This window comes from Amblyomma mixtum, chromosome 5 (genome assembly GCF_055824585.1).
Source record: "Amblyomma mixtum isolate Tamu chromosome 5, ASM5582458v1, whole genome shotgun sequence".
In the NCBI taxonomy this organism is placed as follows: Eukaryota; Metazoa; Arthropoda; class Arachnida; order Ixodida; family Ixodidae; genus Amblyomma; species Amblyomma mixtum.
Window position 1 is genome coordinate 161591676 of NC_143016.1, and position 14400 is coordinate 161606075.

General features: G+C 51.2%; 2 protein-coding genes across 2 annotated transcripts; both read left to right on the forward strand.

Annotated features, from left to right (window-relative positions):
* The first annotated feature begins 788 nt into the window (after nucleotides 1–788).
* Nucleotides 789–2549, forward strand: LOC149344336 (solute carrier family 22 member 7-like). Its single transcript, XM_089547215.1, has one exon. It carries the CDS (start codon nucleotides 789–791, stop codon nucleotides 2547–2549), a length of 1761 nt encoding a protein of 586 aa, XP_089403341.1.
* An 8861-nt stretch (nucleotides 2550–11410) lies between these two features.
* LOC149344337 (solute carrier family 22 member 7-like) lies at nucleotides 11411–13132 on the forward strand. The gene has a single exon (XM_089547217.1). It carries the CDS (start codon nucleotides 11411–11413, stop codon nucleotides 13130–13132), a length of 1722 nt encoding a protein of 573 aa, XP_089403343.1.
* The last annotated feature ends 1268 nt before the right edge of the window (nucleotides 13133–14400 follow it).

The window sequence follows — 14400 nt, forward strand, 5'->3', positions numbered from 1 at the left end:
CTTTGTTGCACGGGACGTGTTTGTTCTGGGTCGAGCAGGTGTCTTAGAAGATGCCATGTCTTCTTATTTCCGAGCTGTCCATTGACGCTTTCACATATTTGGTTCCATTGTTGTGTTTGGAGCCTCATCGGTCTGTTTGGTTTTAGGGCCTTTCAAAATGTTGGCGCTCAAATTTGTTTCGTGCTCTGGTCTACAAGCCAACTTCAAAGTATACATCTACAAAGACAAGTCACAAGACAATCCACTGAGCTGAAAGAAAAACCAAATATACAACAGTGCCTTTCTCATCAAAGTGCGACTTGAAGTTGATGTGGTGTTGCTAGGATTGCCTCAACTTTTTTTAAAATGAAAGAAAAATGCGGAGTGAAGCAATTTTTAGTCGGAAACTCACACTCGACATAGTCTCTGTATATAATTTTGGTAGCTCGTCTGTGATAGGATAGGATATACGATCGACAAGATTTGCGGCTTTATCGGTCGTTTTGTTACAGCAGTTTAGCTCCCCTCTAGCTCGGCCTGAGTTGTAATGACGCCTAAACCGATCGATGAGCTCGTCTAAGTTTAGTGCAGCAAAAAGAAATTTCATTCTTCGTCATTAAGATTCTGTCCGCTCGAAAATGCCCTTGTGTACGCGTACGCAGTGCCTTGAGTGCTGGCAACCTTCCACCAGCTGCGAATTTTCTAGCGTGCAAAGGGCAGCGCCAGTTTGCCTGCCCTTCAACGCGATCTTAGCGTGCGCGCCGCTTAACGAAAGAAGAAGAGAGCAGCAAGCGAAGGCGGCGGGCTGCATGCATCGAGCAGTCTTCGATCCGCTTTGCCAAGCCGGCATCTCGGCCACGGCAAAGGCTCCAGAAGTTCCCACACACGCACAGAGCCAGCTGCCTTACGGAAATGGCGCCTTCCAGCTCCGCGTTCTCGTCAGCCTGACTATCACCTTGGGCATCTACGCACTGCACTACGAGAGCTTCAGGGTAACGGCCGGCGTCATGGACCACTGGTGCAAGCGGCCCGATTCCTTCGTGAACCTCAGCGTCCCCGACTGGAAGCAGCTGGCCATCCCAGCAGACGAGCGAGGCGAGTTCAGCCGATGTACGGTACGCGAGCCACCCAACGACGCTGGGAACGCGACCAGCGTGGTTCCGTGCGCTTCATGGGAATATGACCTCGACCAATTTGGTAACAACATTGTGAGCGAATGGAACTTGGTGTGCGAAAGGCGTTGGCTCGTCGAAGTCGCAAGACTTGTCTACTTCGCCATTTGCATAGTGTCCCTGCCACTATTCGGAGCTCTCGCAGACCACGTTGGCCGCAAGATTATCATCTTCATCACGATACCGGTGGTTCTCATAGCAGGCGTCGGAAGCAGCGTGCCCAATGACTTCCAGTTCTTCGTTGCCGTACGTGCCATCGTAGCGGCCTCAACGAGCGCCCTGGTGCCGCCAATGATAGCTCTCTTCTACGAGGTCACACCGGCTGCAAAAATACCTGCATACATCACAGTGGCGTCGCTGTCCGCAGTGCCAATTCCATTATTGTTCTTCGCACAACCCTTCCGGGCTGGCTGGGTAATACAGCAAATCACGCTGATGCTTCCCACCTTCCTACTTGTCCTACTATACTATGGAATCGACGAGTCGCCCGCCTGGCTTTTGGCAAAGGGCAAGGTGAAAGAAGCCGAGCGCGTCGCTCTGCGCGCAGCAAGTCTGAACCGAGCGTCGCAGCAGCTTTGCCGGGAGATGCTCGGACAGCACCAATTCGAGGCCCAGGCTGACGGCAAGGATGCATCAGAGAGTACCCGTCTCTGCGGCTCGCACCTTAGGGCACGCACTGTTCTTCTGGCATATATGTGGACGGCGGTCAGCTATGCCTACGACACGTTCGTTGTCAACGATGGAGTGTACATCACCAGTGCTGTGACCGCCATTAGCTACATAATATCCGCTGTGGCGTGCTTACTGGTCGTGCCATGCCTGGTTCGGCACGGCTTCAGGAACATCGTGATCACCTCGGGACTCGCCTTCGGTACCTCATCTGCCATTCTCGCCATCAGCTACAGCCAAGGTGAGACCCTGATGCAGAACTGCCTCGTCATCTTTATGCGCATGGCTGGAAGCATCTGCTTCACGTCCTTCATATCTCAGGCATCCGGCGCATATCCCACCGTGGCACATAGCAGCGGCAACGCTTGGAACCTTGCATTCATGCGCATCGGTGACACCCTAGGCCAGACCAGTACGATGCTGCTCGAGGGCCGACATACTGACCTGCGTCTGGCCGTTGCAGCTGCCCTCTTGGCACTGTTTGTCATCGGCGCACAGGTTTTGTCGTACGAACACTACTGGGTGCTGCAAGGAAGCTCCACTTGCGGCCCCAAGAGCACCGCTCCGTACGATGTGGAAGTAAAGCGTGCCATGCAGGAAACTCTTGTGCGGCTGCCGAAGGAGCCCGTGCAGCGCCGAAACACAAAGACATCCGACAGAGTCTCCCTGCCACCGGAGCAGTACTCCACGTACTCGATCCAAAGGTCACAAACACCTTCCTTGCGCTAGTAAACGAGCTCCTGCCCGGTCGCTTTTTAATGTAAGCAAGTTTTTTTTCACAACCGGCCTATTCTATTTTCTTTCCGGATACCGATGTATTTTTCGCTGCTAATATTTTAACTCAATAACAAATTCATAGACTTTTTTGGTAAAGTTTCATGCTGTTAGGATTTTACTGTATTGTTTCGCAACTTCGCAACTTCCCATCTTCTTTAAGTGGGAAGTTTATTCAGCATTTGATACTTGGAGTTGATATACCAACTAGACCAGCCACAACCTATCATTATAGATGAGAAGGCGGAAGGGGCAATTACTGAGCTTGTCCCGGTTTGTAAGCTGAATGTTGCTCATAAATGTGGCCATGAGGAGCGATTTTGGATTCTGAATGAGAACTGCATTTTTTGTTCTTTACCTGCTGTGCACATCCTGCAGTGTTCTTATGCTCGCTTTTTTTTTTCGCACGGAAACGCGCATTGCATCTGAGATAATCACGGTGACGCCGACTAGGTGCATTTGTCGGTTTTGTTCTTGTAAGAGAGGGCTGCTAAGCGGCGGATGCTGGAGCCGCTGACGGGTGTGTGAGGCTTATTGGACTAATCAAAATGGACTATGCTCAGCAGTCACACCTCTTTTCCAGGAAATAGTTCGGAAGCAACTTGTAACCCAACAGTTTCCTTCTGTTGCGTGTGCAACAGAACCCTGACATTTGCACTAACATGCACTGCATTGACCAAGTTTTGAAATGACGGTGGTGTTAGAGTCCATGCTTCGCATCGATTTTGTACGGACCTGCTTTTCTCTCTCCTTTGTACGTGCTTTTGCGTGTGTAACTAAAACTACGCTTCATGCAACTTTTCGTGTATTGATGTGTTTTCTGTACGGTTTGGTTAGTGGGTTAAATATTTATCTTGCAAAGATATCCGCACACGTGTATGCCGGTCAGACGTTAGCGGTACCCACTCGCGTTTAAAATACAATCGATGCGATCATTTGGCATGCTACATGTGCAGCTGTCTGGCTCGTTTTTTTACCGATTGCCTGTAAACTTGACATCGAATTCCGTTTCTCTGTTATTAATGCGAAAGCATTAATAGTCCCGTTAACTCCAACAGCGCTCGATTGCCAGCGCGTTCAGCGGCTTCAGGCGCGCTTCGACGGCGCCCGGTGCTAAACGTAACCGTATCTTTCGCGCCAGCCGCTACCAGCTACACCACACCAGTTCCTCCGCAGCCGCGGCTCAGCTTCAGAGAATGGAACGGACCCCGTCAAGCCAAAGGCATCTACCGGTTCTCATGATCCTGCTAGCGTGCCAATGCAGGAACCGGTGTCAATATGCAGAGAGTGGTGCATCCCTGGTCATATGCGGCGTTTGCATGAAGCCGATAGGGCCAAGTTGAGTCGTTATCGGGTCCATAACCGATTGTTGCGTTCATGTAAATGCACGCCGAGTCGGGTAGGGAGTCGAGAGTCGGGTCCAGTCAACTCCGCTGCAAGGAGTGGGTTGACTCACTCGGCCTTACCCACCGGAAGCATTTAAACGCTGTTGAGCCGAAAAGTTGGTTTAGCGGGAGATGATAAATGTGAACCTGTTTTTCGCTTGCGCTGTCATGCCTCCGAGACAGAGGTGATGCAATATAGCGGTGGCGTGCCACGATCTTGAAGGCTACGACTGCCCTCTCCCGTTGCGCTGCTTGACGCTTGGTGTCGCTGCAGTTGAACTGATCTCGACTCCTTAAACTTGAGTTCCTCTAAACAAGCATTCGCCGAATCGGGGCGACTTTGCTCTATCCCACCTTCCACTCCACACGACGCTATCGGGTTCATGCAAACAGGGCTATAGAGGAAAGGAATTATCCCCTTTCATCTACCACCCCCTGCTTTGTAGCACTAGAGCTACGAGAATGGGCCGAAGTCATTGTCTGGAAGGCTGTCCTCTCACGGGGAAAAGACGCTGCGTTAAGTTGTATCCGACTGTAGGGGCTGGACGGGTGGCGCCGCCTCTCGTCGCTTTCCTCATTACCGGAATGGGCCGGTGCATTCAAGAGCACAGTCTGTCGTTGGTTTTTGTGGAGTTTGCTTCGGAGCTCGAAATGTTTAGGTGGTGTCGTGAGTAAATCCGGTGAAGCGAAGACTAGGCAGATGCGTTGTGTTGTTGGACGCTTCTCAACGCAAAATCGTCACAGGCTTCTAAGCCAATTAATTTCTTCGGGTTGACACCAGAACGGTCTCCGCAGCAGCATGAACGGCGGGCGGTCTGACTACGGTTAGTTCAAAGACAGAGGTATGTATGCACGGGTTTGATTACTGCGGGCTCGTGGAAACTTTGCGTCATCATCAGCCTGACTACGCCTACTGCAGGGTAAAAGTCTGTCCCAGGTATCTCATATTAACCCTGTCCTTTGCCAGCTGCGCAAATTTTGTGGCGGCATTTAATATTGTTGCCTTAACCGGAAGCTTTGTTAATCTGACAGTTATCGTTAAGGAGTGCGCTGTAGAAGTAGGTGGTATCATGGTTCGACAGGATACCGGCAAGCTGTCTCAGGACTAAAGATCTGATTAAGAAACGCCAAAGCGTGAGGACTTCTAATTCCACAGACAGAATAGAACTAGCAGAGCTATCGAAGTTAAAAAATGGCTGAGGCTTAACTTGGTTAAGCCTGGAGAATGCGAAGCATCATCGTGTCGCGTAATTTGGAGGCGCACAACCACAGCGACGGCGCGAGGTGGGCCCCCGTTTCTCCACTGTCGTGACGTCATCGTGTCACGTGGTGTGACGTCATGTATCACGTGATTTGTAGGCGCACAACCACAGCAACGGCGCGAGGTGGTCCCCCGTTTCTCCACTTTCGTGACGTTATCGTGTCACGTGGTGTGACGTCATGTATCACGTGATTTGAAGGCGCACAACCACAGCGACGGCGCGAGGTGGGCCCCCGTTTCTCCACTGTCATGACGTCATCGTGTCACGTGGTGTGACGTCATGTATCACGTGATTTGGAGGCGCACAACCACAGCGACTTCGCGAGGTGGGCCCCCGTTTCTCCACTGCCGTGACGTCATCGTGTCACGTGGTGTGACGTCATGTATCACGTGATTTGGAGGCGCATAACCACGGTGAAGGGCTGAAGTGGTAGCTAAAGTAGTATGCTTCGCATAAAAATAAGCGCCAGGTAGCCGAGGTAAGGCAGTTTAACATAGTGAAAATCGATCAGGATCTAAAGAGTGGAGGTAGCCCAAAAGCAGTGAAGAGAAAACTAGGCATAAGTAAAAACCAGATGTATGCGCTAAGCGACAAAGAGGGCAATGTCATTAGCAATATGGATAAGATAGTTAAAGTAGCCGAAGAGTTCTACACGAATCTATACAGTACCGAATGCAGTACTGTATAGGTACCGGTGCTGATATAAGTACTGAATGCAGTACTGTATAGTACTGCTATTAATCTGCTCAAGCAGGCGGATGACACCACTGTTGTCATTATCACGTCTTGTCGCGCTTCTTTGTACATTCTTCACAATGTATACTCACTCCTGCCAAAGGCCTTCTGCGATGGCTGGCAGTACCTTTGAAATAAAAAAATCAGAACGTTACTGACAGAGGCAGTAGAACATAGCAATGGGACATTCCGCAAGTAACGAAGGAGCAAATAAAGAAAGCCTTAGAGGCAATGCAAAGGGGGAAAGCAGTTGGTGAGCATCAGGTAACAGCAGATTTGTTGAAAAGGACGGAGGAGAGATTGTGCTAGAAAAACTAGCCACCCTGTATACGCAATGCCTTGCGGCCTCTAGCATACCAAATGCTTGGAAGAACGCTAACGTTATCTTAATTTATAAGAAAGGAGACGTCAAGGACTTGAACAATTACAGACCGATCAGCTTTCTGTCCGTTGCCTATAATGTATTTGCTTCGCCTTTAGGAGTGGAACGGGACAGCGTCTTGCAACGCTGCCAGGCAGTCCACAGAACGCCATCGCCCGTTCGGCTCTACCCCTTGCTCGGCAGCAAATTGGTTTTTGAGGAAAAGAAATGAATCTTTTTCGCATATCTCGGTGGGCGCCCGAACATCGCCGTAAGAGAAAAGTGGTGTTGGTGAAAACTTTTATTTCATGAAATAGAGTTTGGGAGCCACAGAGGGGCCCTGCTGCATGGTCGGCGTCCCTAGTCCCGGACACCGCATGACAATGCCCCGTCTCTCGCCCGTTTCACCAGAGCCCTTTGGGACTCAAGCGAGGAGCAGTTGAGGAGGGCAGTCTCCCATGCCTCTCTGGAAGGGGTAGGGGAAGGGGGGAGGTGGGGATTTTGCGTACATGCCCACACCATGTGGAAGATATCACAGGTCTCCCGACAGTACAGACATGACGAAGGAAACTTTGCGCAAAAATAGGAAGTGCGGGCACGCCTCAAGGGGGCTGCGCGTGCGTGGGATGGGTCCCGGAAAATGAAAGCAAAACATGAAGTACACAAACGAAGACAAGCGATGTAAGAAAAGGGACATGAAAAACGCTAAAGGCATCGCCCATCCGTATTAGGATCGTAATGTTTTATGATTGCAGGACAGAGCAGAGTACCTGTCTGCAGGCGCCTTAAAGTTCGCTCCTCCGTCTTACTCAGCCCCTTTGCAGGGGCCGGGAAAAGGCGGTGGTTGTCGCTATAATGCGCTATTATTTCCTTGAATCGCAGCAGCGGCGGGTCAGTCTCCGAGCCAGAAGAGCAGGGATGAGGAGCCCGGGGAATAAGCGCACGGGCTGCCGCGTCAGCGGCCTCATTACCTCGTAAGTCCTGGTGGCCAGGAGCCCGAATGATTCTTTTCGACGTTGGATCAGTGGCAGTCCGTCTTGGAATGCAAGCAGCTAATGGGGAGACCTCCCCTGCCAAGTAATGATGACATGCTTTTCGGGAGTCCATGAAAATGATTCTCGAATTGGCGTGGGCGGCTGCAAGCGCTGTCGCTACTTCCTCGGCTCGCACTGAATTCGGGGCTCGAAAGGGGAGTCCATCAACGTGCATTTCCTGGAGAACGACAGCGGCCGGGTAAAATCCCGTGGGCGATGGCCCTGCTACGTCTACATAATATACACCGGGTCGGGAGCCGTGCTGTCTCTCAAGAGCCCGAGCCCGCGCTTTTCGTCTGCTTTCGTGCATGTCGGTGTCCATGTTACGGGGGAGCGGGGAGACCCAGAGCACATGGCGCCACAGTACTGGGATGCGCTCCGCCTCCTTTGGAGTGCAGTCGTGTTGGATGTGTAAGCGGTTTAGCAGGCGGCGCCCAGTGGCCGTCTGCATGAGCCGCGTGTATTGGTTCACGACGTGGGCCTCCCGCAGCTCCTGGTAGGAGTTTAGAACCCCCACTGCCTTGAGTTTGGCATTAGAGGTAGCCACCGTGAGATCCAGGGCTCGCTTAGTTGCCTTGCGGATGATGGTGTCTATTCGCGCCTCTTCTTGCTTAGTAGTGCGGAGATATGACACGGCGTAGAGGATCCGGCTAGTCACGAAGGCATAGACGAGCCGAAGCGCGTCCCTGCCCCGCAGACGGCCCCGCTTGTTGGAAACGCGGCGGATCATGCGCCCCTACCAGTTCGCCTACCCTCTTGAGTTTCACAATGGTGGAGTCCAGTCTGAGTCTGTGGTGAATGAAAAGGCCCAGAATACGGAGCTCCTCCACCTCTCTAATAGGACCTCCTGACAGAGAGATGTGAATTGCTGAGGAAGATGGGGATGAACGAAGACACCGATTTCACTAGACGCGCCTTTGTTCATTCCAAACCATCGAGCTGGCATGGCAGAGGGATTAGCGTGATGGTCTCGCACTCCGGAGACCCTGGTTAGATTCCCCAACTCGTCCAATTTCCTATTCAGTTTTATTTATTTATCTGGTCCCACAAGAAAGGTTAATTAGGCTAACTGGTTAATTAACTAATTAGCTAAACTCAGTCGCGCTTACTTGGAGCATCACTATAACATCCATTTAATTGGTCGCATGGTTACTAGCCAAAGTACAATTGGCCGCGAATGAAATTCGCGCGCAGTGACGTCACGACCATTTCGACCAATCTGAAATGCGGAGATATTTGCTAACACGTCTAGGTCACGCCAATATGAGGCATTAAAGGCTTTCGCCTTAAAAGGAAAGTGTACGGGACTGCCGACTGCCTCGCTGAGCAACCACCGCTGCCACTTGCAGATAGAGGATGGTTAAAAGACGAGAGGAAACAATAAAAGAAGGGACGCACGTCGCAACAACCGCGACTGCCGAAGCGAAGACGCTGGCTGAGACAACAGGATGCATGGATGGAAACAACTTTATTACACAAAAAAGAAAAATCTTCCAGGGTGGTCCCCTACTGGTCTTGGAGTCCACGGGCTTGTGCTTCACGTAAAGCCCGATCCACCAGCCATTTCTGGCCGGCGGGCTGAGCGGTCCGTAAAGCAGCCTGCTGAGACAACAGATAACCTTCCGCGTTTATTCAGAGCGTGGGCCTTAAGTAGACTAAGCGCCGCTAATACAGCGCCCCCCGAGGTGAGTAATCTGCCGTCTTGAAACCGAAACCTTCATACAGCAGAAGTGAATGCCGAGAAAGACTTCGTGAGGGGACTGGTCCAGAACGGTGAACTGAACGGGTGCATGGAGGCCAGAGATTGACACATGGGCTGTGCATAGCCCAACCACTGGGGGCGTCCCTTTGTCGGCTACACGAACAACGGAGGTTGGGGCTGGAGTCAGTGTTTTCTGAGACCGCCGCAGGTGTGAACTAACGATCGATACTTGCGCACTCCTAACCTTGAAGGCTATGACAGTGACTCCATGAACGCGAATGCCGATGAAGCTACGTCATGCACGAACACCTAAGTGAAGATTTTCGAGACGCATCGTCTGTTCCAGGCGCTGCAGTGCCTTTTTTTTAGTCTTAGAGCCGCCGCTGCAGCAAGAAGAGGTGAAGCGACGGCGCTGGCGCAAACGGGACTGGCGGCGCAGAGGGGACGGTGAACGGCTCAAGCGGGGAGTCTGGACGGCGGCGCCAATGCTTGGCGGGCTCGTGCTGGGCCAGAAATGATTGGATCGTTCATCGGCGCGGCGAAACCTGAATCTGTAATTGGACGTGTAAGGACAGATCCAGCGGTAGCGGCACTGGCGAGCGATGCAGCCAACACGTGAACAGTGCTGTTGTTAGCCTTAAAAAAGATGGTACATAGCCAAACTGGGGAATAGGCCAGGAATTACACAAATGGGCATATTCTTCGTCGTTCTCGTCTGCGCATATTATATGTGATATGATATACGATATAATATGTGATATAATATAATGTGATATGCTGAAAGTCTACGGGTTTCTCGGCCCTTTCTGACAGCAACTGAGCTCCAAAATGCCTAAGCTTGAACGAAAAAATGAAGTTTTATTCCATATATACGTACCAGCACCTAACAAGAAACACACCACACATAGTGAAAACAAACGCTCTTGTACAGTAGAAAAGAGTCGGAACTAAAATAAAGGTATGGCCGCCACAGGGCAATCTCGTAGGTTCCAGCGCGACGAAAAAATACCCGAATGAAGTCACAGTTCTCTGAAGCTGACATTCCTGCAGCGTATAAATATTGAGGCAAGTTTTGTTTTGAAACCACTAGTCTACTTTCATCACACAACGTAGCTGGAAAAAAACAACCCGAATGTTACAAGCCGAAGAAAACCTACACATTGCGACGCAACAGGCGGGCAGCTGAATTTCGGTATGTTTTGGTGCTTCGCGGATATCCGCTTTACGTGCCACTGTGGTTTCGTTTTTGACATGCCTCTATCTGAAAAATGCGGAGCACCAGGGGGCTCCAAGCGGCCCTAAGAAGTTCTCGGACAAAGTTCATCCCAAGGTGCGTATATATAGCTTCGACCAGGAAAACAGCTTTGATTAGTTAACTTTGGGAGTGTCTCCACGTTAGCAAACAGACCGCTCGGCATGTTCACTTCACCTGCCTACCATGACGCTGATCTGTAGAACCAGTGCTACGAGGACAATTATTACACAATTTAATCATGTCTGTACGTATCAATCTCCACTCATCAATCGTGTCGGTGGATTAGCGGTTACAGCTGCCCCACAGGTAGCACGACTTCCTGCCGATGGTGCCGACACCTCGGCCCTCAGGCTACCCTGCTCGAGCCACCGCCTCAGCCATCATACGCATCACACAGTCTGTTGGTTAGAGGTCGCTGTTTTGCTGGCTGGAGTTCTTTGCTAGAGCTTTGTTGTCGCGATCGGTAACGGGACACAGCGTAACGCTGCAGCTACACAAAACAAAGGTAGCAATCGCGGGTCGATGTCTGATTGATACCTGGTAGATGCACCGGTGCCATAAATCACGGACCCCATATTTACATCACCTTACGTCAGTTTTCCGGTACTACGTCATCACAGAGTCTCGAGTTTGAATTAGAGCAGCGGAAAAAAACTTTCAGTTTCGAGTCCAAATCTAGCAATAACCACATATTTCGCTTCCGGACAAGCGACAACACCGCCACGTACTGGCCAACTATCGGTTTTTTCTGGCAAAAAAATTGAAAGAGTTGTCTTCAGCCCGCATTAAAGTAGCAGTGAAGCCCCAAGCCGCACGAAGACCACGTCAATGTTTAGTGCTGCCAAAAAAGAACGCATTCTCCGCAAACACGAATCCGTCTGCCCGACAATATTCTTGTGCTCACGTACGCAATGCCTTGGTAGCTGACAGCTTTCAACCAGCTGTGACTTGTCCACCCAGTTTCATTAGCGATGCCGCGTTGCCAGTCTTCCACGCGCTCTTAGCTTGCGCGCGGCTTTCGGAATGAAGAAGAAAGCGGCCAGTGAAGGATGATGGGCGGTATCAATCAACCATTCCCCGATATGCTTTGCCCAGCCGGTGTTCCTGCCACGGCGAAGGCTCCAGAGGTGCCTTACGGAAACGGCGCCTTCCAGCTCCGCGTTCTGGTCAGCCTAACTATCGCATTGGGCACCTACGCACTGCACTACGAGAGCTTCAGGCTAACGGCCGGCGTCATGGACCACTGGTGCAGGCGGCCCGATTCCTTCGCGAACCTCAGCGTCCCCGACTGGAAGCAGCTGGCCATCCCACTCGACGAGCGAGGCGAGTTCAGCCGATGTACGGTACGCGAGCCACCCGACGATGCTGGGAACGCGACCAGCGTGGTTCCGTGCACTTCGTGGGAGTTTAACCTGGAACAGTACGGTAACAATATCGTGAGCGAATGGAACCTGGTGTGCGAAAGGCGGTGGCTCATCGAACTCGCAAGGCTTGTCTACTTCTCCACCTGCATAGTGTCCCTGCTAATATTTGGAGCTCTAGCAGACCAGGTTGGTCGCAAAACTGTCGTCTTCATCACGATACCTGTGGTTCTCATATCAGGCGTCGGAAGCAGCGTGCCCAACGACTTCCAGTTCTTCGTTGCTGTACGTGCCATCGTAGCGGCCTCAACGAGCGCCCTGGTGCCACCAATGTTAGCTCTCTTCTACGAGGTCACACCAGGTCCAAGTATTCCCTCGTATATCACAACGGCATCGCTGTTCTCGATATTTATGACCCTTCCAACGCTATTTTTTGCACAACCTTTCGCAGTCGGCTGGGCGACGCTACAGCTCATGCTAATGGTTCCCACCTGTCTCATTGTCCTCCTGTACTACTGCATCGACGAGTCTCCCGAATGGCTTTTGGCAACAGGGAACGTGAAAGAAGCCGAACGGGCAGCTCTGCGCGCAGCAAATCTGAACAAAGCGTCGCTGCAGCTCTGCCGCGAGATGCTCGGGCAGCAGCGGTTGGAGGCCCTGGCCGACAGCAAAGGTGCATCGGAGAACAGCGGTCTGTGCGGCTCACGTTTGAGACCACGCATTGTTCTTCTGGCTTATATGTGGACGGCGGTTAGCTATGCCTACGACACGTTTGTTGTCAACGATGGAGTGCGCGTCAGCGGTGCTGTGACCGCCATCGGCTACATATTGTCCGCTTTGGCGTGCATACTAGTTGTGCCATGCCTGGTTCGGCACGGCTTCAGGAACATCGTGATCACATCAGGACTCGCCTTCGGTACCTCGTCTGCCATTCTCGCCATCAGCTACAGCCAAGAGGAGACCCTGATGCAGAGCTGCCTCGTCATCTTTATGCGCATGGCTGGAAGCATCTGCTTCACCTCCTTCATAACTCAGGCGGCCGGCGCATATCCCACCATGGCACACAGCCGCGGCGCCGCTTGGAACCTCGCATTCAGCCGCATCGGTGACACCCTAGGCCAGACCAGTACGGCGCTGCTCGAGGGTCGACATACCGACCTGCAGCTGGCCGTTGCGGCCGCCCTCTTGGCTCTGTTTGTCATCGGCGCACATGTTTTGCCGTACGAGCACGACTGGGTACTGCAAGGAAGCTCCACGTGTGGACCGAAGTGCAACGCTCCGTGCGATGTGGACATCATGCGTGCCATGCAAGACACTCTTGTGCCTCTGACGAAGGAACCCGTCGAGCGCCGAGACACAAAAACGTCCGACAGAGTCTCGCTGCCACCGGAACAGTACTCCACGTACTCGATCCAAAGGTCGCATACCCCATCCTTGTGGTAGCTTCCGAGCTCTGATCCCGGCGCTGTTTGATGTATGCGAGTTTTTTTTGCTACTACTAGGCTGTTCTCGTATTTTGTTTCCGGGTGCGAAGCACTTTTCACTGGTAGTTTTTGAACAAAGGAACCAATTCGTAGATTTGCTTGGTAATGTTTGATTAAGTATGTATCTTACTGCATTGCTTTCGTGACTTCTCCTTTTCATCAAATGGGATATTTATTTTGGAGTTGAAAATTTGAGTTTATTTCACTATAGAACCTATGGGCAGACAAAGCCGCTAGTTATAGATGAGTCGGAGGAAAGGACAATTACTGAGCTTGTCCTAGTTTGCAAGCTGTACGGTGCTATAAGTGTGGTTGTGAATTTTGTAGTTCGAATAGGAAATGTTTTTTTTCTTTATTCCGCTGTGCGTAGGACGCAATGCTTTTATGTTCACTTTTTTTCGGACAGAAGTGCGTATTGCCCCTGAGATCATCAGGGTGGCGCAGACGTGGTTCCTTTGTTGATTTCGTTCTTGTATGAGTGGGCACCTCATTGGCGGATATTTTGAAACTTTGACGGCTCTGTGAACCTTGAATGAAGCTAATCAATGGAGACCCCTCTCAGCAGATGCACTCCGTTTCCGGGAAAAAGTTGTGAACTTTTTACACCAGAGTTTCCTTGTGTTGAGTGTGCAGCAGAACGCTGACTTTTGAGTTAAGTGCAATATCGACTGCATTGACCAACCTATAAAATGGCAGTAGTGGTGTTAGATATCATGCCTCACACCGATTTGATGTTGGCCTCACCCTGCTCTCTCCTTTATGCTGTATGCGTTCGTATGTGTAACTAAAGCTGAACAGAGTGCAACTATGCTTGTACAGATGAGTTTGCTGTACGGTTTCCTTAGTGTATTAAATCTTCCTGTAGCAATGAAAGTCGCACACAGGTCTATGCCGGCCAGACATAACTGGCTCCAGCTCGCGCTTCAGTGATAGCCAGCATGGTCATTCGGCACGCTATATGTGCAGCAGTGTGTCTCGTGTTTTTACCTATTCCCTATAAACTTGACATCAAAATACATTCGTCTCTGTTATTATTCCGCAAAGTGAAGTTTAATGCGCTCAAACTACATCGTTCGAAAACATGATTGCAGAGAACCTGAGCCGTTCAAAATCATTTCCAATGCTGAATGCAAACCGTTGGCGATATTTATTCGAAGAAAGTGTGCATTCTGCCTAGAAGCTTTGCGTGTGAGGCCTCCATAGTGTACCACACCTAGGCCTCCCCAC

Excerpts from the sequence above, each read along its gene's own strand:
- LOC149344336 (XM_089547215.1), top strand. The coding sequence starts at position 789 with ATGCATCGAGCAGTCTTCGATCCGCTTTGCCAAGCCGGCATCTCGGCC.
- LOC149344337 (XM_089547217.1), top strand. The coding sequence starts at position 11,411 with ATGCTTTGCCCAGCCGGTGTTCCTGCCACGGCGAAGGCTCCAGAGGTG.